This window comes from Cupressus sempervirens, chromosome 2 (genome assembly GCF_028749045.1).
Source record: "Cupressus sempervirens isolate cs-2001-9-10 chromosome 2, ASM2874904v1, whole genome shotgun sequence".
Lineage (NCBI taxonomy): Eukaryota > Viridiplantae > Streptophyta > Pinopsida > Cupressales > Cupressaceae > Cupressus > Cupressus sempervirens.
This window is the reverse complement of record NC_143119.1, coordinates 5888864-5912921: the sequence shown is the minus strand read 5'-3', so window position 1 is coordinate 5912921 and position 24058 is coordinate 5888864. Positions and strand designations below refer to the sequence as shown.

Below are 24058 nucleotides of genomic sequence, written 5' to 3'. Positions count from 1 at the left end.
TGATGTGACATGTTTTGACTCAACCATTTTGGAGTCTTCGATCAGTATGATTTTGAGATATTCTTGGTTGCTTGTTGAAGAACCAATGGATATGGTGATCTATTTTGAGATATATTTTGGTTATTGAGAACCAATGGATACTTATGATTATCGGTGATGCTTTCAGTTGCCAATAGAGAACTGTTGTGGTCATGATTTTCTATGGATATTGCTCATGGAGATTTGATGCTTTAATGCATATTTGATGATTTTATCATGGAGATTTTGATGATTCTTATCTTGGAGATTTGATGATTCTTAATATGGATATTTGATGCTTATTTTGTGGATATTTGATGCTTATTTTGTGGATATTTGATGATTCTTTTTATGGATTATCTTTTGGATTTTCTTTACAATCGCTTGTACAGGACTGTGGTGATTTATGATTCCATGAGCATTAGGGTAGGTAATCTACTTGTAGTGTCGGGAAGTGGCTTGCAATGGGGGTCGGGGCCCTAAGTGGCTGCCAGGGTAACTTATTGTAAGTTTGGTTAATAAGTGATAACATTTACACACTAATTGGGGATTAAATGAACCTAAAAAGATAATTGTTTTGGATGTTCTCGCCCATGCCTTGAGCGCTTGTACAAGCTAGGATGGGAGTAGTGAGACGCATGGTTGCAACCTTGCATTCCATAGTATGCCTCGTCAGTATGAGAGAATACTAGTGGCCGCATGAGATCTGTATGGACCCGTGGAGTTTAGCTAACTACCAGGGTAACTTGTACGAGATAAATGCGATGACACTTTCCCGCTTGCAGAGTAGGTTTCCTACATGTCATTGTGTGCCTCTGGGAATTAGATGTCAGTTTTGTGTGTGTTGGAACCTTTGAGTTAGTATACTTTTAGGATTCCTAGAGTTAAAGAGATTTATGCTTTGTGGTTTTGATATCCTTTTTGGGACTTGAGATTATCTCCTCAGCACGGTGGGAGTGGACCACTTAGGTTCCACGCGGTCGGGTGGTAGTGTATTTTCCACTCTTATCATTTGAGATCCGTTCGAGACACCGTGGTTGGAGTATTATTGGTTGGTATTTATCTTCATTCTGTTCTTGGATCATTATGATAGATGATATACCTTATGATGGATGTATATATTGGTATGTTTCTCGTATTGATGAATTGCTTATGTTAGATGATGTTATCTTATGCTTTACTTTGCATGTTAGTAGGATGTTTTTAGGAGTGACATTCCTACTATGTTTATAGCCGATGATCTCTTCGGTGCTTTGGAATGTTATGCACGGAGGGATGGCTAGGATCCACGATGGTCTAATGATGCTATTTACGGTTGGGAGGAACCGTGCATTTAGTTAGTTATGTTTGTGATATATGGTTATCTTTTATGATGGATGTTTATATCTTTTGTGATAATGTAACATGTATGGTTTATGATTTCATTATGTTATCATCATGGATTAATATTGGATGTTGATGTACTTTATTTACATGGATGTTTATTCTTTCAAGCTTTTTCATACCTTGTAACATGTATAGTGGATGATTGAGTAATCTAAAATGTACACTTGTATATGGCTTAAGAATATTGGATGTATCATTGTTATTTCATAAGGATGTGATGTTAGATGAATAAGTTATGAATAGAAGTAATTCAACGTTAAGGGATCTTTAAAGACTGTAATCTGTTATGTTATGTTATTTTTAGTTAGATGTTACTATTGCTTCCGCAAGTGTTGTGTATGGTTTTACTTTCATGTTTTAAAAAAAAATTGTTTGGCAAACTTAGTGAAATTCTTTGGATCTCTTGGCGGGGCATTACAATTTACAACAATTATCAGTGCAAGAATCAGGTCTGAAAGTGAAGTTTTAAAACAGATAAAAGGTGTGAATTAATATTTATTTTTGCTTTCCTTTTCTTTCTTGTAGGATGTGACTGAGTGTAGAGATCGTAACTCTACGTATCTGCAAAGTTTAACAAACTTGGCGAGTCTGTCCCATGCTTGGTCAGACTTAGCCAAGTTCAAGTGCCGGGCTACCCAAACCTGGCAGAGCCAACTTGGCTCTGGACCCGCAAAGTATAGAGAAGACATCTTGTAACTATGATACTAACCCACTACTGTCAACCGATATTGTCCAACCAATACAAATTTGCTAATTTTAGTACCTTACCGAGACTCCACTACTCCTATGATGTCAGATTATTTTTAAAATGCCAACTTCCTACAAATTGAAGGGCTGGTCAAAGCAAGTAACACCTGCTGAAGGGAAAAAAAATGAAATTCCAAATTTAAGTTTACCCCTCCATACGGGTGCCCTGCATTAAACATGCAAGGTAGATCCCATGCATTAAACATCCAAGGTAGATTGAAATGTTTCATGAGTGAAACTCATAAACATTTATAAGTTGTGCTTGTTTAGAATCACTTCTCTGCCTTATCTATATATTCTTTGTTAATTTTCTCTGTGATTTCATGTCTCTTCCATCCTTCATTTTTCGTCTCTTTCTCTCTCTTTTCACACAATCCAACTCCTACCAATATGCACTAGAAAACTATCAAAATCATAAGGTTCACTGTCATCCTCTTTAGTAAAATATCAAAATAAAGTGTTTACCTCTTTCTTTGATACCCCTGCAACAATTTGTCCATCATCTTCCTCTTCTGCAACATTGTATTCCTCTTTCTTAATGCCTTCCAAAAGTCACTGTTTTGCTGCAAGATTGTCCTCTCCCGTACCCATGTCAATGTTAGAAAACTAGCCAAGGCATTCTTCTTTACCATCCTGCAACAAACTATTAACTTCAAAGCCTTTAACTTCAGCAATCTCTTTTTCAAGTAGGAGATCATCTATCAATCCACCCTTCATCTTAATTTATAACTTCATCGTTCAATAGGTTACTTACTGCAGCATTCTATCCTAGGGCCTACACCAATACAATCATCCTTGCAAAAATCAGATTCAACAAAATTCCCACAAAACCAATTCTTACCTCTTTCCCTTCTCCACTAGAACTGTCATTCTGCCCTTTCGAAATGCAATCAACACTCCTGTAGCTTGTACGAGCAACTCATAATCTCCATCTTCATCCTCTATGACCAACTCTTTAATTCCATTAATCAAACATTCACCAGTGCTCTTACATACCTTCTTATCATTCGTATTCAATGGTTTCAATTTGTGTCTAATCCCATCTTTCACCAACATGTACGTGTCTGCATAAGCACTGTGCATTGCCTTCCTGCAAATAGTCTTCCCAGTAACATATGGCAGACAGCCACTATCATAATATCACATAAACATCATCATGGTAATCTCCTATCTTAAACTAGGTATTGTTTACTTACCAAAACTTTTTGATGACCCTGCAACCAAGCAATTAGATATGGATGCAAGTGCCTACTTCTCTCTTATTGTTTCTTCCAAAACAATATTGTTTGTACTTCACAATTCATAATATTGCATGACTTACCATTAATAAGTCTAGTCTAGTGGGACCATTTATTAAATTGCTTATAGATTCTTGTTGAACTCTAAATGGGAAAATTACAATTCTCTCCCATACCAATAAAATCATCCTCACAGAGAACAGATTGACCAATGTTCTCACAAAAACCAGATTTTACCTCCATTTCCTTCTCTACTCAAACTATCATTCTCCCTTCCAAAATGCAACCAGCACTACTGCAACTTGTATGAGCAATTTATAATCTTCATCTTCATCCTTTGTGACTAACTCTTTAAATCCATTAATCAAACATTTACCAGTGCTCTTAGATACCTTTACATCATTCTTATTCAAGGATTTCAATTTGTGTTGAAAACAGTCCTTCAACAATATGTATGTATTTGCATATCCATTGTGTGTTGCCTTCCTGTTAAACTGCCATGGTCTTCCCATCAACATATGACAAAAAATTCAGTGACATAATATCACATAAGACCTTATGATAATCTCCTATCTTAAATTTAACTAGACATTTCACTCACCAAAACTTACAATCATCCTGCAACCAAGTAATCTGATACAGATCCAGGTGCATCCTTTCTAACTACAACTTGTGTACCATTTCTTGTTAAATGAGATTTATTTGTACTTTCACCATCAATAGTGACATTGCAGAACTTACCCTTGCATGTACATCTTGTGTGAAATAAACTTTCCCTTTGAACTAATTCTCATCCTGCATTCATCAAGACTCTTCTTGCAACAAGTATTTCTTCATTTGCTACATCTTCTCATTGCAATAGCTTGGCATCTTCTTGGTGGAAACACTACCAATGTTCCCATTTGGGATTCATGACATGGCTTAACCACCTCCTGTGTTCTATAAGTCTAGTGGTTGTATCGAACATTGACAGGTTGATCTTTTGGTGCAACGACAATCATGGCTTGTAACAAGTGGTATTAGAGCTTGGTCATAAGTTCAAATCTCCTCGGGTAACACTGAGGGGCGAATTGTTGGACTAATTGCCAACGTTCTCCTTTGGAATTCATAATATGGCTTACCACCTCCTGTGTTCTACAAGTCTAGCAGTTGTATCTGGCATTGACAGGTCAATCTTTTGGTACAATGGCAACCCCTACCTTTTAACACTTCCTCATCTACAATTGTAACTCTTGCTTTGCCTTCAATTCTTTTTTTGGTGTTTACATATTCTAGATATTCATAAGCCTTGTGTCGTCCATCACATTCAAAACAAGTTATCTTGTAAATTTCTCTTTTAATACCTCTACCAGATTTTCCTCTACTTCTTGAACTTTGATCTCTATGGTCATGTGAAAACTCATATCTCTGACTTCCACTTCTATCTTGATCTTCATTTCTCTATTTTTTCTGATTTCAACCTATCATCGGTAGATATTGTGTAGCCGACAGGTCCCTTTGGGAAGGTTATTGTTATGTAGCTGACAGGTCCCTTCGGGAAGGTCCTTGTTATGTAGCTGACGGGCCCTTCAATAATTGTCATGCAGCCGACAGACCCCTTCAAGAAGGTTCTTAGGAAAGTATTTATATGCCCTCTTGGGTCATTGTAAATCATCTAATCGTCGGTATGTAATCTCTTGGCATATGCGAATAAAACAAGGAGTTCTGTTGTTCTCATCTATTGTCTATATGCATTGATTTCTTTACCCAGTACGGTAAACATTTGGCACCGTTGCCAGGGATAGAACCAAGGTCACCCGCGTGACATACCCTACACAAAATCTATTGACGACATCATCCCCCCCAAAAAGAAAAGTCATGTCCGGACGACAATACAAAATATCCGAAACAAATTAACAAAACAGAATACATTAACTGACTAACTAAAACAAGATAGATTTGTTTCCGTCACACCACTTTCACATTTGTCCCGTGCCTGCACCAACTAGTCTCCACACCACGTTGCATCTGTAGCCTCTAGTTGCATATGTAGCCTCTACTAACACAATACTGTTTCCTTAATCAAGATGACCTTGATAGCCGCCCGTGCTGCTTTCTCTGCTTCCAACTCTTGGATACCCTGAGCCAAGTGTCATTGTACTGCCTTCAACTAGATGATCAACTCCTCCCGAGCTCTCTATGCATCCACCAAGACAACCTCACGTCCAACACCTACTCCAAGTGCCTCTGGTACACAGATGCTCCATGCCTGCAACAGCTCCAGGTCTCATCAACTGGTCAAACTTCCAATGACTAATAACTGCAACGAATGGGGGTCTAGGGGGCATCGCCCCCAGCGAGGTTGAGGGGCAACGCCCTCGCGGGGTCCTAGGGCACGCAATACAGGGCAGGGTCCTGGGGCACGCAATACCATTTTTGTGATTTTCTTTTGTTCCCACACTCTTTCTGGCAATCACTGATGTTTTCCTTTCCCTTTGGCATGATGCGTTACTCATTCTGAACTGTTTCAATCTGTCATGCCATCAAGATTCAAATCTAATGGGGATGAGGTCCCCTGTTTGTGGCCTCATTTGTTCCTAGCTCCAGGTCAAAGCATAGCTTGGGCTTATAAAACCAACGTACGGCAATGTTGGGCAATGGGTTGTCGTACGGCCAATCAAGACCAAGAAACCTTGCACCGTACAGAGGGGTGGAGGGACGCATCAACTCCATTGGATTTTCAGCTACACAAAAACTATACGACATTTTCAGCAGATGGAAGAGTACTGTATGAAAATAGAAACAGTGCTTTCATTACACAGAGGTCGTATGGTAGCAAGAAGACGGTACGGCTATGGCAGAAGCAATCCATTGTGTAGCTATAAGGTTGTAACATAACAGAGAGAGACCACCGTGCAGATACAAAAGAAGGGTGACAAGAGGTTTTTTGGTTTTTTTTTTTTTTTTTTTAAAGACGACAGATTGAAACAGTTTGGAATGAGTAATGCATGATGCCAAAGGGAAGGGAAAAATCAGCGGTTTCCAGAAAGAGTGTGGGATCAAAAGAAAATCACAAAAATGGTGTGTTCCATGCAGTTTTGTGTGGGTTTCGGAGTGTTAATTTGGTCTTAGTGGCGAGGGGTGCTGCCCCTCAACCTCGCCCTGTATCGTGTGCCCCAAGACCCCACAAGGCGCTACCCCTTGACCCCGCCAAGGGCGATGCCCCCTAGACCACCAGTAGGTGCGGTTATCAGTCGTGAGAAGTGTGACCAGTTCAGGAGACCTCGAGCTGCTGCAAGCATGAAGTGTTTATGTACTAGAGACACTTGGAGTAGGTGTTAGACATGAGGCTGTCTTGGTGGATGCATAGAGAGCTCGAGAGGAGTTGATCATCCAGTTGAAGGCAGTACAGCAACACTTGGCTCAAGGTACCCAAGAGTTGGAAGCAGAGAAAGCAGCATGGGTGGCTATCAAGGTCAACTTGATTAAGGAAACACTATTGTGTTAGCAGAGGCTACAAATGCAACGTGGTTTGGAGACCAATTGGTGTAAGCACAAGACAAATGTGAAAGTGGTGTTACAGAAACAAATCTATCTTGTTGTAGTTAGTCCGTTAATGTATTATGTTTTGTTAATTTGTCTTGGATATTTTGTAATTGTTGTCCGGAGACAACTTTTCTTTTTGGGGGGGATGACGTCATCGGTAGATATTGTGTAGCCGATGGGTCCCTTTGGGAAGGTTATTATTATGTAGCCGACGGGTCCCTTCGGGAAGGTTCTTGTTATGTAGCCGACAGGCCCTTCAGTAATTGTCATGTAGCCGAGGGACCCCTTCGAGAAGGTTCTTAGGAAAGTATTTATACGCCCTCTTGGGTCATTGTATATCATCTAATCATTGGTATGTAATCTCTTGGCATATGCAAATAAAACAAGGAGTTATATTGTTCTCATCTATTGTTTGTATGCATTGATTCATTCATTTACCTTAGTACGGTAAACACAACCCTCATCCCTATCTTTGTATGATCGTCCATTTTTATTTTCATCTTGACCTCTCCTTTGCTTGTTCTCAGATTTCTTGTTCAATCTCTCTTCAATGTTCAAGTCAAATTGGTCAGCATCTTCCATGGCATAAATCCTTACTAGACCCAATTCTTCTTGAATGCTTGGTCTTAACCCATTGATCTAATAGACTGTCTTCTCCTTGTTTACTTCAGGAAGGCCTATTCTGATTAGAATTTTGTGAAATTCCTCCATATATTCTCTAATTTCTTAATTATTTCAGGCACTGTATTTTCCTCTACAAATCTTACTCATAATCAACAAGAAAAAACTCCCTTCATCATTTCCACCATTTTATCCCATTTGCAAATCTTTTTTTTTCCTCTTCTTCCTCTTGCAATTTGTACCACTTTCCCCAGATTTTGGCACATCCTTTTTCAATTTGGTTTTAGCAGAATCTTATTCTATCTAGATCTTCAACTTCTTCGAAGTCGAATTATTTTTCCATTGGCTCCTCTGGATCCAAGTTCATAGTGAAGGTAAGAACTCCAACCTTTGGTCTCTTTCCCATCCTTGTTAATGATTTAACAAGAGGATTATTTAAAGCAACTGCTGTTGCTTTATCTTCAACATTTTCTTATCATTCTCAACTCTTTTTAGTTTCACCCTCTTCACTTTCATGTTCTCTCCTGCAAGCAAAAACTCTTCTGATATATTGTTGTATCGGTATGGCTTCAACCTACCTGCTCAGGACTCTAAAATCATCAGTAAATTCAAGATCTGGAGGAATTCTTCCTCCACTCTGAGCTCCACCTCTTCCCAAACTATGCAGGGTTCTTCTAGTATACATTTTTTACAACACCTACAAACTCAATCTTAGTGCAAACTGCCTCCCTCCGGTGAATTTGCCTACACACTCAAAATCAACTGGCTCTAGTAGCACTTATAAATAACACGCATACTCTTCATCAAACAGAATTTTAAATAGCAAAGTTATAGGAGAAATGCTCATAAAATGTGGAAAAAAAACATAGATTTGATATGTCAATCAGAAATTACAAATTCAATGCAATAAGTTAACCCTAATGGCACAAAATACAGTAAAAAACTGAAATGTACATTAAATTCTGTAAGAGGACATTACAACATCAAAATGCCTTCAAATTTTGAAATATCCTTCAGACGCAACTCTCCAAAATCTCAAATCTGCAACAAAATCTGGAAGTGTTCTTTTATTTCAGAATCCTCTTCTTCAGAAACTACACACCCAAAGCTGCTGTCCACCCCCTTGCTACACAGCCACCACGAAAAATAAAACCACCCAAAACTGGCCAAGAAATACTAACCCACTACCCTCAAACAGGTATTGTCCAACCAATACAAATTTGCTAATTTTAGAATCTTACTGAGACTCCGCTACTGCTAGGATGTTAGGCTAATTTAAAAAATCCCACTCCTTACAAATTGAAGGGCTGGTCAGAGCAGGTAACAACTATAGAAGGCAAAAAAATGAAATTTCAAATTTAAGGCTACCCCTCCTCCACGTGAATGCCCTGCATCACAAATCAGTCTAGCGAATCTAGGTTAAATCTTAATTGGCTGATTAATATTTTTCCTTTCCTTTTTCTTTTTTCAAAATGATTTTGTTATTAATTATTCAAAGTACTTATGAGCTATTACAGTGGACTCTAAAAATATATGTAATATGCATAGTAATTTTAAAACATTAAAAATTCACTAACATAAATGAACTTATTTTAAATTATTTTATAAGATAATTATGCCAAATGCGTTTATATTAAAAAAATAATCTTAAAATAGAGCGTTTAAATTTAAAAAATTAACTTAAAATAGAATTAAGAAGCTCCTTTGAGGTATTCATAACCATCTATGCCTTTCATTTTGTATTGATATATTATAAACATATTTGTCTTCTATTTAACCTTTCTTATTGTACTCATAACGATTTGAATTCACTGAAATAGTGTTTATCATCTCCCCCACATTGTTAGCCTCAATGTCCTAATCCTTAAAAATGTATTTAAACATAGAATTATGAAGAGGCTCTAGCTTAAGGGTGTTGTCGGTAAATTTTATATTGTAGCCAACGGGTAGAATTGTATTTGAAAGGGCACGTGACGGTTGAATCCCCCTTCGGGAAAGTATATTTACACTATCCCGAAGGGACTTTGAGACATCATGAGACATCATCGTAATCATATTGTAAGCATTGGAGTGCATATTGCATATATGAATGAAGTATCTGTTCTATGTTATATCTTACTGTACTACATGCAATAAGTATCATTTTACCCTGTACGGTAAACATTTGGCACCATTGCCAATCAAACTTGGAACAAAGGAAGTGTTTGAAGATTAATGCCTAATCTACTTAATAAAGATAGGAATAAGATAAAAGATAAGGATGAAATATGCACAGCACAAAAAGTATTAATTTTAGCACAACATGCGGAGTGTAGACAGAAGCTTCAGCAAATTACCAACAGACACCGAGGGGGTGAAGGAGCACAGACAGAGGGAGTGCATTCAACTAGTAAACCGAGGAGTGTTGAGGAATTGCTAGAAGAGACTCGACAAAGACTAAATTTGGTAGAAGAGACAAGGGAGGAGTTCCTTAACTTGTATATGCCGAGGGTAGAGAATCCAAACGGAAGGAAAGTAACTCGCATGGCTCAAAGTGTCGAAGGAGCACAAGCATAGAGTGAACTCTTCGTTCCTGATACACCCGATGAACAGATACAAATAAAGAATCAAACAATTTCGCTTGAGGAAGATCTTTTCTCACCGGGTAACGCGATTGTTGGAAGTAGGGTGGTTGTCCGAAGCAGCGCAGTGGTGCAGAATAGCACGGGTACACAACAAGTACCATAGAATCAGAAGAAAGTAGCAATGGCAAGACCAAAGTAAAAATTGTTAAAGTCCAATGGTGATGGGATGGCAGATCTGATCAGACACTACAAAACATGCGAAACCATATGGACGGCGAATGGTGCAACGAACCAGGATGACTAGGTCCAACCGTTCCCGACCACCCTATAGGGTGTTGCGATTGATTGGTTTTCGGATGTCGATCCATAGAAATTAACTACATGGGAAAAAGTTAGAAAGGAGGTCATAGTAGAGTTCCGACTGCTAAGGGACAATAACGAAATTGTAGCAAAAATATATAGTACAAAGCAGGGAAAGAATGAAACGATTCATGTATATGTAAGAAGGTTGAGAGAGTAGGTGGGGAAGATGGAGAGCCCACTGGCTGACGGATTAAAGAAACGATGGTTTGTTGAAGGGCTACGGTTGGCACTAAAGAAGAAAACGAAGATTGTACCTCCAGCATCGTACGCAGATGCGTATAATCAAGCGATGGATCTAGAGAGTGAACAAAAGACAAGCAAAAAGAAGAAGCACAAGTCGTTGGACTTAGAGGATTCATCTTCTGAAAGTAGTAGCAACGACAAAGAATCAAGTAAGAAAGTTCGAGCATTGCAAAAAGATATGCTATGGATGATGAAGGAATTTAAAAATCTAAGAAAGAATCCTGACTCAATGAAAAGGGAATTGTGGTGTATGGACTGTAAGGAGGAGGGCCACACAAAAGATTCCTACCCAAATAAACAATTTTGCGATATCTGCCAGATTGCGGGACATTCCACAAAGGAATGCCCATTCAATATGAAGACGAAAGGACACCAGCAAGTGTTACTGACACAGGAAGAATCCACCTTAGGAGTAGGAATGAACACGAACAATAACGCAACCTCAGGGGGATACCATAATAAAAATTGGCATGAATGAAGCAGCAACAATAACAATAATACCAATAATGGAGGCTGAAGTCGAATACAGTACGACTTGAGTGGACGGCCGATGATATAATGTTGTGTGTGCAACCTCTAGCAGCACTTCGCCCGACACTGTACCACGAAGGAAATGCCACAGTTGTTATGCAGATAGTGAGGTCTAAAAGACCACGAGGATTCAAAATGCCCTAAGCAAGGGGTGAACTTGTTAAGCATCGAAGCATGTGATGAGAAGATGCTAACCATCACTCCCGAACAAGCAAAGAAGGCAATGTACCCAGATGCAGAGGAAGAAAAGAAGAGGTTACAACAAGCACACATGGAGTTGGAAAACCAAATGGAAATGGAGAAATTATAAACAAAAGACACTATTGGCACCTCGAAGTGAAACCTGGCAGAAAAAAACATGGTAAGGTAGATAATGTAAATGGAAGTTCCTATAAAATTAAATGACCTTCTTACAATGCCTTAGTTGCAGACGGCGATACTGAACATGACACCACTTTTGAATGCAACAAAAGAAACAAGAAATGATGGCAATGGAACGACTGCAGCAAACCCAATGCTACTGGCACTTATGACGAGAAGACATCTGGCAGTAGTAGAGATGGGTATCCTAGGAACAGTACTCACGGACATAATTGTCAATGGAGGGTCAAGAGTAAATGTTCTACCGGAGTATATATGGAAAAAGTTGGGACAACCTACATTATGGCCACCTACATTTCAATTACTCACTACAGATCAGCACAAAATCAAGTCATTGGGAACCTTGATGGCACAGTTGATAACCATCGGAATGCAACCATTCTTATTGGATTTCGTGGTCATTCCATTAAAAAGAAAAGGGTATGACGCCATCCTTGGACGAGGCTGGCTGGTACAGGCAAAGGTGAAACATGATTGGAAACGAAATACCCTGTCCATGGAATGTGGAGGCCGAAGATTTGTAATCGACTCACACATAAATGATAAGTGAGGCAACATCGTCGGATTCTGAAGGCGAAATTGGAGGGGACAACGAGGGGAAGAAGAGAATGGAACCTGATGAAGAGGGAGTATTGAGACTGGAAGGAGGGTCTAACGATGATGACTTGGACTCGATGAATGGCCTACTCCATTGGCAGATGGAAGACTACAAGCTCTTTCTGAGCTGTAATATGTTAAGGGTCAACGAAGGTAATAAAAGAGAGAAAAATGAATGTCCGAAGGAGTACAGAGAAGCGAAAGAACGCAAGGTGGTTATGACTGAAGCTGAAGGTAAGAACATACTGTATGGCCAGTACAAGAAGAAGAACATACCATATGAACTCAAAAAATGAAAAGGTTCCACTATATAGTACATGGTGAATAGACCACATAGAAAGAAAAGGTTACACTGCACCATGGATTTAGAAGAAAGGTACCGCCAGCAAGGAAAAACACATTGTACAATTTGCATAAGAAACAAAAAGGAAGAGCTTAATAAAAACTGTAGTAGTACAGAGTGAAGGTTCTAGAATCAAGAATACAGTTATTGACGGCAAAGAGTGGCAACCGACGGAATTCATGGTAACAAGTTTAAGCATCACAATGAAGAACAAATTGGGAGATATGGAAAGCCTGAGAGAGAGTGAACAATTTAAATAAACTTAATGAGCGATGATTGCAGGTACAATGGGCCACAGAGATTACACAAAATAGGCAAAAAGTATGGCATGATGAGCAGTTGAAATTGAATAAATTTCAATCAGGAGAGTTTTTTTTAAAGTATAACGGGTGTAACAAGATCAGACCAGGCAAATTTAAAGTTAAATGGGTCGGATCGTACAAGATCCGCGAAATTGGTGATAATGGGGTAATAAAGTTATGGACACTCGACGGGAAGGAAGTACCCGATGCAGTGAATGAGTCGAAGCTAAAAATCTATCATGAAAGAAATAATGTGCCTGTATAGACGAACAATTTAGAGACAATATAAGAAGGAATAAAAAGTAGTGATGTATATATGTAAATAAGTAAATAGGCATAATAAATAAATATGTATAGAATAAGAAGTTTAAAGAGGAAATTATAAAATGTATCAGAGCAACGATAAAATATAAATTGAAGGCTCTATAAGGTACCGTAAGGTCAAGAAGGACAGGAGATTGTAGCCACCATACGGTCTACAGGAGCAACCATACAAGAACACCATACAGGGCATATAGGATAGTCACAAAGGAGAAGTAAGTACCGTATGAACTATCTGGGAAAGGACACCACACATGTGAACATCGTATAGCTGTACGGACAAGAGGAGAAGCAATATCATATGGCTAGGAATATCGTACTACCGCACGGACACAAGCACATTGGAAACACATCGTACAGCTAACAAAACACTAGAAACATAAATCAAAAGGAGTGTCGTACTTGGGAAGTAAATGAGGGAAAGTTACTGTACGATCGGATTAAGGGGACTGTATGGCTTGGGAAATGTGTGGAAGTATGTAATGGACACCCAGGAATGCCCAAAAACTGAACCAACTACTGAAATTATATTAATTCTAAAAATGTTGCAATCAAGTACAAAGAGATGTATTCCAAAGGCCAAACACTAAGGGAATGACGTCTAGAATGTTACAACAGAGAATGAACGTTCCCTATTGCCAAAAAAGAGTGTGATTCACACATGCAAGCTCTTATCAAATGCAAGTTATAATCATCCGATACAATAATCTCATGCTAAACAATGAGACTCTCACCCCTATTTATCCTATTCCTTCACCCTTCTAGAAAGAACTAAAACATTAATTAATTGCAAGTGCTAGAAGCTTCCCCCTTCCAATAATTAATGCACTCTCTAGAAACTCCTCTCTTGCAATAATTAATTGTGCTTCTAGAGGCTTCCACCTTTCCAATAATTAATACACACTCTAGAAGCATCTCCTTTGTAATACAATAATTAATTAAATTAATTAAATATAAAGCCACCTTTTAATTTTAATTTATTTAATGGCTTTATAAGAAATTAATTTAATTGCTAAAGTGGGAACATTACAATCCGCCCTCCTTGAAATTGCTTGTCCTCAAGCAATCCAGCAATACAATGAACTCCAACCTCCACCCGGATCCCAATTGAAGTAGTATGCGACTCCCTTGTGGACATTAAACCAACTACAAATCAGCATCATCAGGACCAACCACATGTCGTGCAACCTAGCACCCAATACTTGTGATGATGGTGAAGAAGTTAGAATGTCACCAAAAGGTAACTCCGTATAAGATCTATGAAATCTCTTCTTCCCAACTGCTGCAACACAAAACTGAATATTTGTAGATGGTGAAAACAAAGCCCAACTCCACTCAGGAGAGTGATCAATATCAACCTCAAACATCAAATTGTCATAAGACAATGCGGCATCCATGTTGAACATAGTACTATCGCAGAAGTGAATATCTACACTTTGTTGATCAATAGTATAATATGACTCTGTCACTATATCACTCACCTCATTAGCAATAATAGGTGTACTATCATCAAAGCACACATCTACAACTGCATGCATACTGCTAAACTCCTTGTTGGATGGTTCAATGGACACAGAAGTGGCTGTTGATAAGACAGTATCCTCGCATTCTCCTAATCCCATTATTGTTGCATCGCCATCCTCTAACAAAGCTTCATATGTGGACTCCTGACTATCACCAATAGCATAGCCCGGTGGTGTCTCGATCCCATCTGAAGAATCAACTACCTTCTGCGCTGGAGCAACATACAAACCGTCAATGTTGATGCCCATCTTTCTAGCCATAAGCTGCAACATCATATCTATTCGCCTATTCTGCTCCTGTAGCATCCTATTCTGCAACTGTTGCATACGTTGCCCCTTCTCCAATGTACCCAATAACTGTCTGAACATCACATCTTGATCTGAACTAATATACATTTTTTCAAACACTTTTCCCTTTATCCGGCTATCTATATGATCTCCATAGGATGGCAGGACTTATAGCTCTGATACCACTGTAATGGACACCCAGGAATGCCCAAAAGCTTAACCAACTACTGAAATTATATTAATTCTAAAAACGCTACAATCAAGTACAAAGAGATGTATTCCAAAGGCCAAACCCTAAGGGAATGATGTCTAGAATGTTACAACAGAGAATGAACGTTCCCTATTGCCAAAAAAGAGTGTGATTCACACATCCAAGCACTTATCAAATGCAAGTTATAATCATCCGATACAATAATCCCATGCTCAACAATGAGACTCTCACCCCTATTTATCCTATTCCTTCACCCTTCTAGAAAGAACTAAAACATTAATTAATTGCAAGTGCTAGAAGCTTCCCCCTTCCAATAATTAATGCACTCTCTAGAAACTCCTCTCTTGCAATAATTAATTGTGCTTCTAGAGGCTTCCACTTTTCCAATAATTAATACACACTCTAGAAGCATCTCCTTTGTAATACAATAATTAATTAAATTAATTAAATATAAAGCCACCTTTTAATTTTAATTTATTTAATGGCTTTATAAGAAATTAATTTAATTGCTAAAGTGGGAACATTACAAAGTAAGTACGGAGAATCACTGTATGGACCATACAAGGGAGGCAAAGGAAACACATATGAAGAGACATCTCGTACAGCCAAGGACAAGGAGAAAGCCGTATGCCAAGAGAGGCAAGCATAGAGGACATAATAAGTGATACCGTACGACCTTTTTTGTTAAACAAGGAACTTACATTCTTGATCATACGGACAACACCAGGTAGGTCACAAAGAAAAGCACCGTACAGTAACATGAAAGCATAAAAGAAGAGAGATCACCATACGGCCTGGGAGTACAGATCAAGCGTTACAGACAGAGAATAGAGAGCACCATATGGTAAGAAAGGCAAGGAAGGAAAGCTCTAAAACACCCCCATACGCTCTGGGAGAAATTGAATGCAAGCAGGGAAAGTAGATAGAATAGACCACCATACGGACACAGAAGAAGGGTGATAGGAGGTTCTTAAAAAAAAAAGACGACAAATCAAAACAGTTCATAATGAATAACATATAGTGCCGAAAGGAAGGACATAAACAGGTAGTGAAAAAAACATAAGCGGTTGGCAAAAAGAGTATGGGATCGGAACAAAATCACAAAAAAAATGGTGTATTCCATGGACTTCTGTGTGAGTTTGAGGGTTTTAATTTGGTCTTGGAGGCGACCCCGCCCTGTATCGCGATAGGGAGCATGCTTGGGGCTTTGCCCCAAGACCTTGCAAGGGCACTACCCTTCGACCCCATTGGGGGCATTGCCCCCTAGACCCCCAGTCAGTTCAGTTATTAGTTGTGGGAAGTGTGACCAATTGATGAGACCTAGAGCTACTACAAGCATAGAGTAGAGGTGGAGAGAGCACTAGAGCAAGCCTTTCGAGAGGGATGCTATGCTTTGAGGCACTCGGAGTAGGTGTTGGTTGGACTTGAGGCTATCTTGGTGAATGCATAAAAAGCCCAAGAAGAGCTAACCGTCCAGTTGGAGGCAGCAGAGCGACACTTGGCTCAGTGTACCCAGGAGTTGGAAGCAAAGAAGGCGGAATGAGTAGCTATCAAGGTCAGCTTGGCTAGGGAGACATTATTGTGTTAACAGAGGCTACAGATGCAACATGTTTTTGGAGACCAGTTTGGTGCAGGCACAGGAGGAATGTGAATGTGAGGTGAAGGAAAAAAATCTATCCTACTATAGTTAGTTACAGTTAATGTATTCCATTTTGTTAATTTGAATGGGTAATTTTGTAATTGTCGTCATGAGATGACTTTACTTTTTGGGAAGGATAATGTTGTCGGTAAATTATATATTGTACCCAACGGGTAGAATTGTATCCGAAAGGGCGCGTGACGGTTGAGTCACCCCTTCAAGAAAGTATATGTACACTGTCCAGAAGGGACTTTGAGACATCATGAGACATCATCATAATCATATTGTAAGCATTGGAGTGCATATTGCATATATGAATAAAGTATCTGTTTTGTGTTATATCTTACTGTACTACATGCAATAAGTATCCTTTTACCCTGTACGGTAAACAAAGGGCTTATATATTCAGCCCAAATGCTTTATTAATCCCAGTTTATGATAAATAACATGATAAAAATTTGAGCTAGTAAATGAAAAGAATCAATCACTCTTCACACATTTTACAAGAAATCAAATATTGCTCTGTAAAATACTGCCGAATCTTCTGGAATGGGGCAAGAAGAGAACTAGAACGATCAGATCTACTGAATTATAATCAACACAGTACAAAATCCACCCCTGGAAATATTTTAAAAAGTACTTAAAAGCAGATTTCATTCAAAGACTGTTAATTACATTCTGATTATTTCAGAAATCTGTTAGCAAAATTAGATTTAGTTAATGGTGATGCAGGAGCATTCAACACCAATCAGGCAGCTCGCTATTTAGAACTGGCAGCTACAATTGGCACAATTTCTTTCAATAGACATGGCAGTTTCATCAAATTTCGAATTTACTGTAGTTTGAAGAGGCAGAATAGAGCAATTACTATTAGTGGTAGCAGTTATTGCTCGCAGCTATGGAAGATACTTAGGCATTTTATATAAGGAATTTGTGAAGGTGTTTTATTTATAAGTTGACAAAACTATCCACGGCAATTTGACCATGTTTGGGTGTTTAGAGGTAACCTCGTGATGAAAGGTTTTCTTTGGGCTTGGGAATAGGCGTTAAAACTTAAAAGAAAGCTATTACAGCATATTCAGTCATATGTTCTTTTTTTGAAATTCTAAAGCATTTTGTCTTTAGGTAATTTATTTTCGAGGATTCTTTCTGACTCTATGTTAAGTCTGCAATCGGATCTAATTAGTAAGGAACTTATGTTCTAGCGGTCATTGTTTCTACGAATGTATAAAGAGTTGTATACGTGAACGGCTGCAAGGAAGGCTGCCGCTAATTTAGTTCACTCTCCTTGGCCGCATCACATGGTGACTCTATATTCTAATTATTTATAACTCGGGACAAGCGTCTCACTTACGAATCACTAAGCTTGATATCTTCCTTCGGTGTAAATAGACTTCGATTATGGGGAAAAAAATATAACTTATCTCAAAACAAAAAAATTATCTTTCTGTTACTTAAATTCAGCGATCGAAGGAGGATGCATAATATCTGTTCTGTACTTCAACAATTTAAGGAAATATTGGGCGCGATTTCTGAACCAAAAAATACGCTCATTTCTCGGATATATTTGCTTTCAATTCTATCTTCTCCGAATTACTTTCATAACTCGGTAATAAATTAACAATACATTCTTAGAGTGTTCTAATTATCAGTCTCCTTTAAGCTCAGTCCCGAAACATCTCCTTGGCTTAATGCCCATTCATCTAAAAAACATATTACAATTGCACAACAGCCAAGTCAGCCACGTCATAACCAATTAAACGATACTTGTAGGCGGTTCGGGTTAACCTGATTCAATACTGTGCCCTATAATAATATACGGCACCGGATCATCAATAAAAGAAAATGATGCAGAATACCACATATCAGTAAAGCCACAACAGTACTCGGAATTAGTTAACCTTCCCGAATCCTGAATTCATTAGTAAAATCGAGGGAATCGAACGTATGCTCTCTATTTCTCTCACAATAGACAGTTAAACCGACCATCTGGACTATTTGCTATTTGTAAACGAATTGCTAAGAAGAATTTGGGGAAAAGGCATGCACCTGAGGTAGAACAGAATAGAACGAATAAATGAATGAATTTGATGACATTCATAAGTCTGAACAGTCTAAATAATCTGAAAACAACATATTTAAACAATCTTTATATCTTCTGCCATGAAAGTTAAAACATCCGATGCCTTGTGAAACTGAAAAAATGAGAGACAGAAAATACCTCGTACGGTGGGAAACTGGAGAGATAACTCTGTGTGAGAGTTCTAGCGAAGTGTTGGTAAGCAGAAAGTTAATTGATGGCTTTGCCTGGAGGATACGAGCATTACAGAGCAGGGCCTTTGGAGTTGAGGAAAGGGCAAATGATAATGGAGATTGTGGTTGAGAGATAAGGGTTTTTTCTACCCTCCATTTCCCGCTTATGTTGATTATATCCATTCTGCAACCTGCGCTTAAGAACTCCTTAGCGGGGCCGCTAAATTTATGACGCCGCCATCGTTTTCAGTAACGAGAAACGATTTAAGTATGAGATAAACAATTCATAAAAAAACACGTCTTATGACGTGATCCGAGAAAGTAATACGAGAAATGGGATCAAAGCTGTATTATCGTCTTGTTCAAAGTTTAATCCCACTGGTACCTATCATAAAAAATATTCAACGCCAGCATCTTTTGAAAGTTGATCAATTTCATTCGGAAAAGTCGTGTTAGACAAGACTGCAGCGTAGTTCTGTCATTGTTTTAAATTTATATTAACCTTGATAAGTAGGAGATGATTTCCACAGCTAGTCAAATTGTGATGTGAATATCAAGATTTAACTGTGTGATTTTTTGAGTCAAACTCGATGACCCATGTTTCATGAGTAGTGATTCAACATGAATCCATCTCTCCTGAGAATAAATGGAACACTTAGCACTCATTGGATCTAGGTGATGCTCACAGGGGTGAAGCACTGGGACTTCCCGGGAGGTCACCCATCCCAGTACTACTCCAGCTTGAGCGCGCTTAACTACGGAGTTTCCTCCACAGTTAAACCCAAAGCTTGCAACCCCATTTGCAAAACCTTCACCAAGTGTTGTGCCTTATGAACCATTCATTAGAAAGCCCCTTAAGCTCATCAATTGTGCCTTATGAACCTTGTTGATATATTAATTAGTGAAGTTTTATTCCAATTAGTAAGTTTTATGAAATGAATATTGATATTATATAATTTATCAAAATTTAATTAAATTATTTTTTTTTTAAATTATATTGTTAAGATTTAATTTCATTGTACTAATACTACTATAGATATCTTGCCAATAATATCCACTACAAAATAATTATAATTTAATTTACTACATTTAAATTTATTTATTTATTTTTTAATTGTTACTAACTTAAGTTCTTTTTTTTAATTTTTTTAATTATGTATCCATTGATCTAAAAGGAGAAGTACAAAAGGAGGAGTGGGGAAGCGGAGCCTCAACCCACCAAGTTTTAATTTCTGAAAAATGGATGATTTATATTTGCAAATATTTTAATTTAAATAAAATATTTTATGTGGTATTTATTAAATTATTTTTTGGTTGTCAAATTTAACTTAAAAGAATAGAAATTAACATTAACACTCTCACATCCACCCATTTCCCATTTCCCATTGTAGAATGCCTATGGACATTAATTACATTATTCATGTTTAATTATACTATTTAAATTTAATACAATTGTTTACATGATTGTGGATAAATGAATTTACACTAATCTTCGTGAAAAAATATGCTTAAATAGAATTAAAAGTATTATATTAATCTAATTCTAATACAATTTATTATTTTTATGTAAATTAAAAAATTAATTAGACAATATATTTAATGTCTAATGTTAAAAAATAATCTAAAATTATGCATAATAAGTAGTTAAATTTTTTTAAACTAAATTAGAAGAATGATAATTATATTTTGAAAATTAGAAAAGTGAAACATTTGATATATTATTATTAAACGAATGATACCCTTACCAATGATTCATGTGAGCTAATCACATTTTAGAAAATTGATTTTGTTATTATATTTTGTTAAAAATTGAGCAAGTTTACATTAATAAAACTTAATATTTTTTGAAACAAAAAAAATTCTTGAACTTAATTTGTTAAAAACAAATTGATAAAAATGCTTAAAAGAAGTTAATGAAGAAACAGTATGTATTTTCTTATCTTAATGTACAATAAAGAGACAATTCAACAAGGGAAACATTGATTAGGACACTCTCATCAAGTTATAGTGGTGTGTTAAATAAGCTTTTAAACTAGTGAATGTTAAAACTAATTTATTTCCTTCTTTGTTGTTGTATTGTTTATTGTTCTTTATTTTCTTTAAATACTTTGAATTATTGTCATCTTTATTTTTTTAAAGTTCTATCATTTAATTTTTTATTTTGGTAAATTGTTTTACAAATAAGATTATCTTAAATTTTTCTTTTATTAAAGTTAATATGTGATTTTTAAAGATATGTTCAAAAAAAAAAATGTATGGATTGGTTGAAAAGTTTCAATGGATTTATGTAAGAGATGTATCTCTTAAAATGTGTCATTTTAACGAACTCCAAATCTATTTATTTGAAAATATAAGAAACCATTTTATACTTTCAATTTTTATATTAGAATGAAGGAGACTACAAAAATAAAATATTGCAAAATTCTAGTTCTAATGTCACATTGCAAGCACATTAAGATTATAAGGGAATCCATCACTCTTTATTTATTTGGACAAATATTAAATGGACCAAAAAAATATTGCTCATCACAGTCTCCATCTTCAATTAGCAATTCTCTTTAGAAGAAATAAAATTTGATTATGGTGGTTTATAGATAATTGTTATGAAATTTTGAAACAACAAACCTATTTAGATATGTAGAAAATGGAATAACAAATGTCCAAACCAAAATTACCTAACAAGTCTAACCCATCTTAGAGTTTATTGTTTACATAACAAATGATCAAAATATCAAAAACTCTACATTTTATTTATGACTTGTCATATATCCATCGTTGAATTACAGAAGATTTGGTCAAGCATTTTTTTCAAGGTTGACGATAGAAATTATTACATTTTTGTTATACAATTTATAAGGAGCAATATTATAAGTTTTCAACAAAGAAAATTTTATAGCTTAAAATATTGAATAGGAAACTATGGACATCCAAAATTGATTACTAGGTTCAATGATTCATCTATATTTCATTAATCTCCCATCTTTTATGTTAATTAAATAATATCTAAAATTTTATTTAATAGTCCCTATTTACCTCACCCTTGACCTAATATAAATAACTAATTTCTTATCCCTGTCCCCTTTCTTACAAGAAATAAATAATCAAATTCATCTCTTGCATATTCCATCCTTTAGCTTTTCTTATTATCATCTAGTTCTCTAAAATGTGCATAATCCTTGATTAAATGAGGTCAACCCTTTTTGTCATATAAGCACAATATCTCATCCCACGCTCCAAAGTACCAATTTCCCTAAAATCACACCCATGATTGTATATGGCACAATCCCATGAGCTGAGATATTGAATCTCTACCATAAATCTCGATCTTGTAGTTTCAACACTCAATTGTTTTCAATCCAAATCATATGTCCATTACTTAACCATATCTAAAGCTCTCATGTGTATTGCAACCAAGCTTTATTATGCTACCAATATCATTAGAGAGCACATCAAAATTTATCATCTTGTCAAATAATTGGAAAAAGAGGTATTATATGGTTTCATTTTATTGAATTATATATTTGTTTAACTTTCATTTTCCCAATCTAAGTGTTTGTTTTGTGAAGAAGGGAATATTCACCAACCTGGATATTGGTTAAAATCTCAACAAATGAATTACCCTTGGACTACCTCACTTCAACTAACACTCTAGTGAGCTAGTGGATCAAGATGAATTGATAATAGAAGACTACAATTAACTATGTGTTATACTTTTAGGTGACTCTACAACACCACTAGGATCAAATGAAAGACTGGGATAACTTCCACAAGAGAATGGCAAGACAATTACATTAAGATGCAAGAATGATATTATTAATAATGGACATCAATGAATTGATCTCAAATGTACATAATAGGCCTCCTTATATAGGAAGGCAATAAGCGATAATGAGAAGGAGAAGATAAGTTATCACCTACACAAGGTGGATCATCCTCCATTGTGCAATAAAGTATGTGTCATGATGAAGATTATAATGTGATATCTACAATAAAGGTAGATCTCACATAAAGTAGAATGAAATAGAAACTATCACCACCTATAGTGGGATTCTCTAATCACCGTGGGCTTAATTGAGGTGCCAACTCCTAGGTGTCTCAATTACAAACTACTTTGCAATGCATTATCCAAAGTGAGCTTAAGTAAAGTTTAATTAGTGAATATTTAATTACGCTAGCACCCCCTCTCCCCTTAAGTGCAACTTAGTGAAATGCACTTAAATTCACAATGCAAGATAGGTCTTGGCTATTGGGTCATGTTAGGTACCCATGTACAATATGCAATACAATACATGCAATGTAATCTCCCACAAAGTGGAGAAGGGGGAAAACTTCATGGGAAAAACCCTCCCCAAAAAAGAGAGATGAGAACACACAATGCATAGATGGATGGAGTACTCAAGACCCGCCAAAAACTACATACATCATGTATATACAAGCAATGGTTCCCCCATAATAAATATAGTATGAGGCATAATATTTGTCCATTATGAAGAAGTTTCAATGTTGATGAAATGTCTCTGCAAATAAAAGAGAATCTAATGCCTACAAGCAACATGTCTCCCCTTAGGAAGAAATGAATACATCAAATGATAAAGAAGCAAATCATGTGTGGAAATGAAAGAATGAGGAAGGAAGTCTCCATGTATGTACCTCTAAAGATTGAATATGTCTCTCCAAGCACACAAATTCCATCACATAATCAAGATGACCTATGAAATGTGATAAACCAAGTGAAATTGAAGAGTCAAGAGTGTTAATCACCAAAGAAGGTGAAGAAGTATCTCTAACTATGATGTTTTCATCAAAGAGAAGTTAAACCCCCTCAAGTATGTCTCCCAAATATGCAATATGAGACTCAACAAAAAAATATGAAATGACATCCAAGTAGTCATCCTACACTGCAAGATATAAAGCAATACATGATCATCCTGTTAGAACAATACTATTATGTCTTCATCCCTAGT

At 36.8% G+C, this 24058-nt stretch overlaps 1 protein-coding gene across 4 annotated transcripts in view; it reads right to left on the bottom strand.

Annotated features, from left to right (window-relative positions):
- LOC149570813 (rhodanese-like domain-containing protein 15, chloroplastic) overlaps nt 1–19333 on the bottom strand; it is an 83926-nt gene extending 64593 nt beyond the window's left edge. For 2 of the 4 annotated variants that reach the window (XM_089812388.1, XM_089812387.1), the window contains exons 1-2: nt 19063–19333; nt 18891–18964 (exon numbers count right to left, since the gene is read on the bottom strand). Coding sequence is in view for 2 of the 4 variants with exons in the window: in XM_089812386.1 (XP_089668512.1) it covers nt 19063–19277 (215 nt within the window). In the remaining 2 variants the exon portion in view is untranslated. The remainder of the gene's footprint in view (nt 1–18890; nt 18965–19062) is intronic. The other 2 variants (XM_089812386.1, XM_089812385.1) reach the window with 1 other exon arrangement.
- Between the last annotated feature and the right edge of the window lie 4725 nt (nt 19334–24058).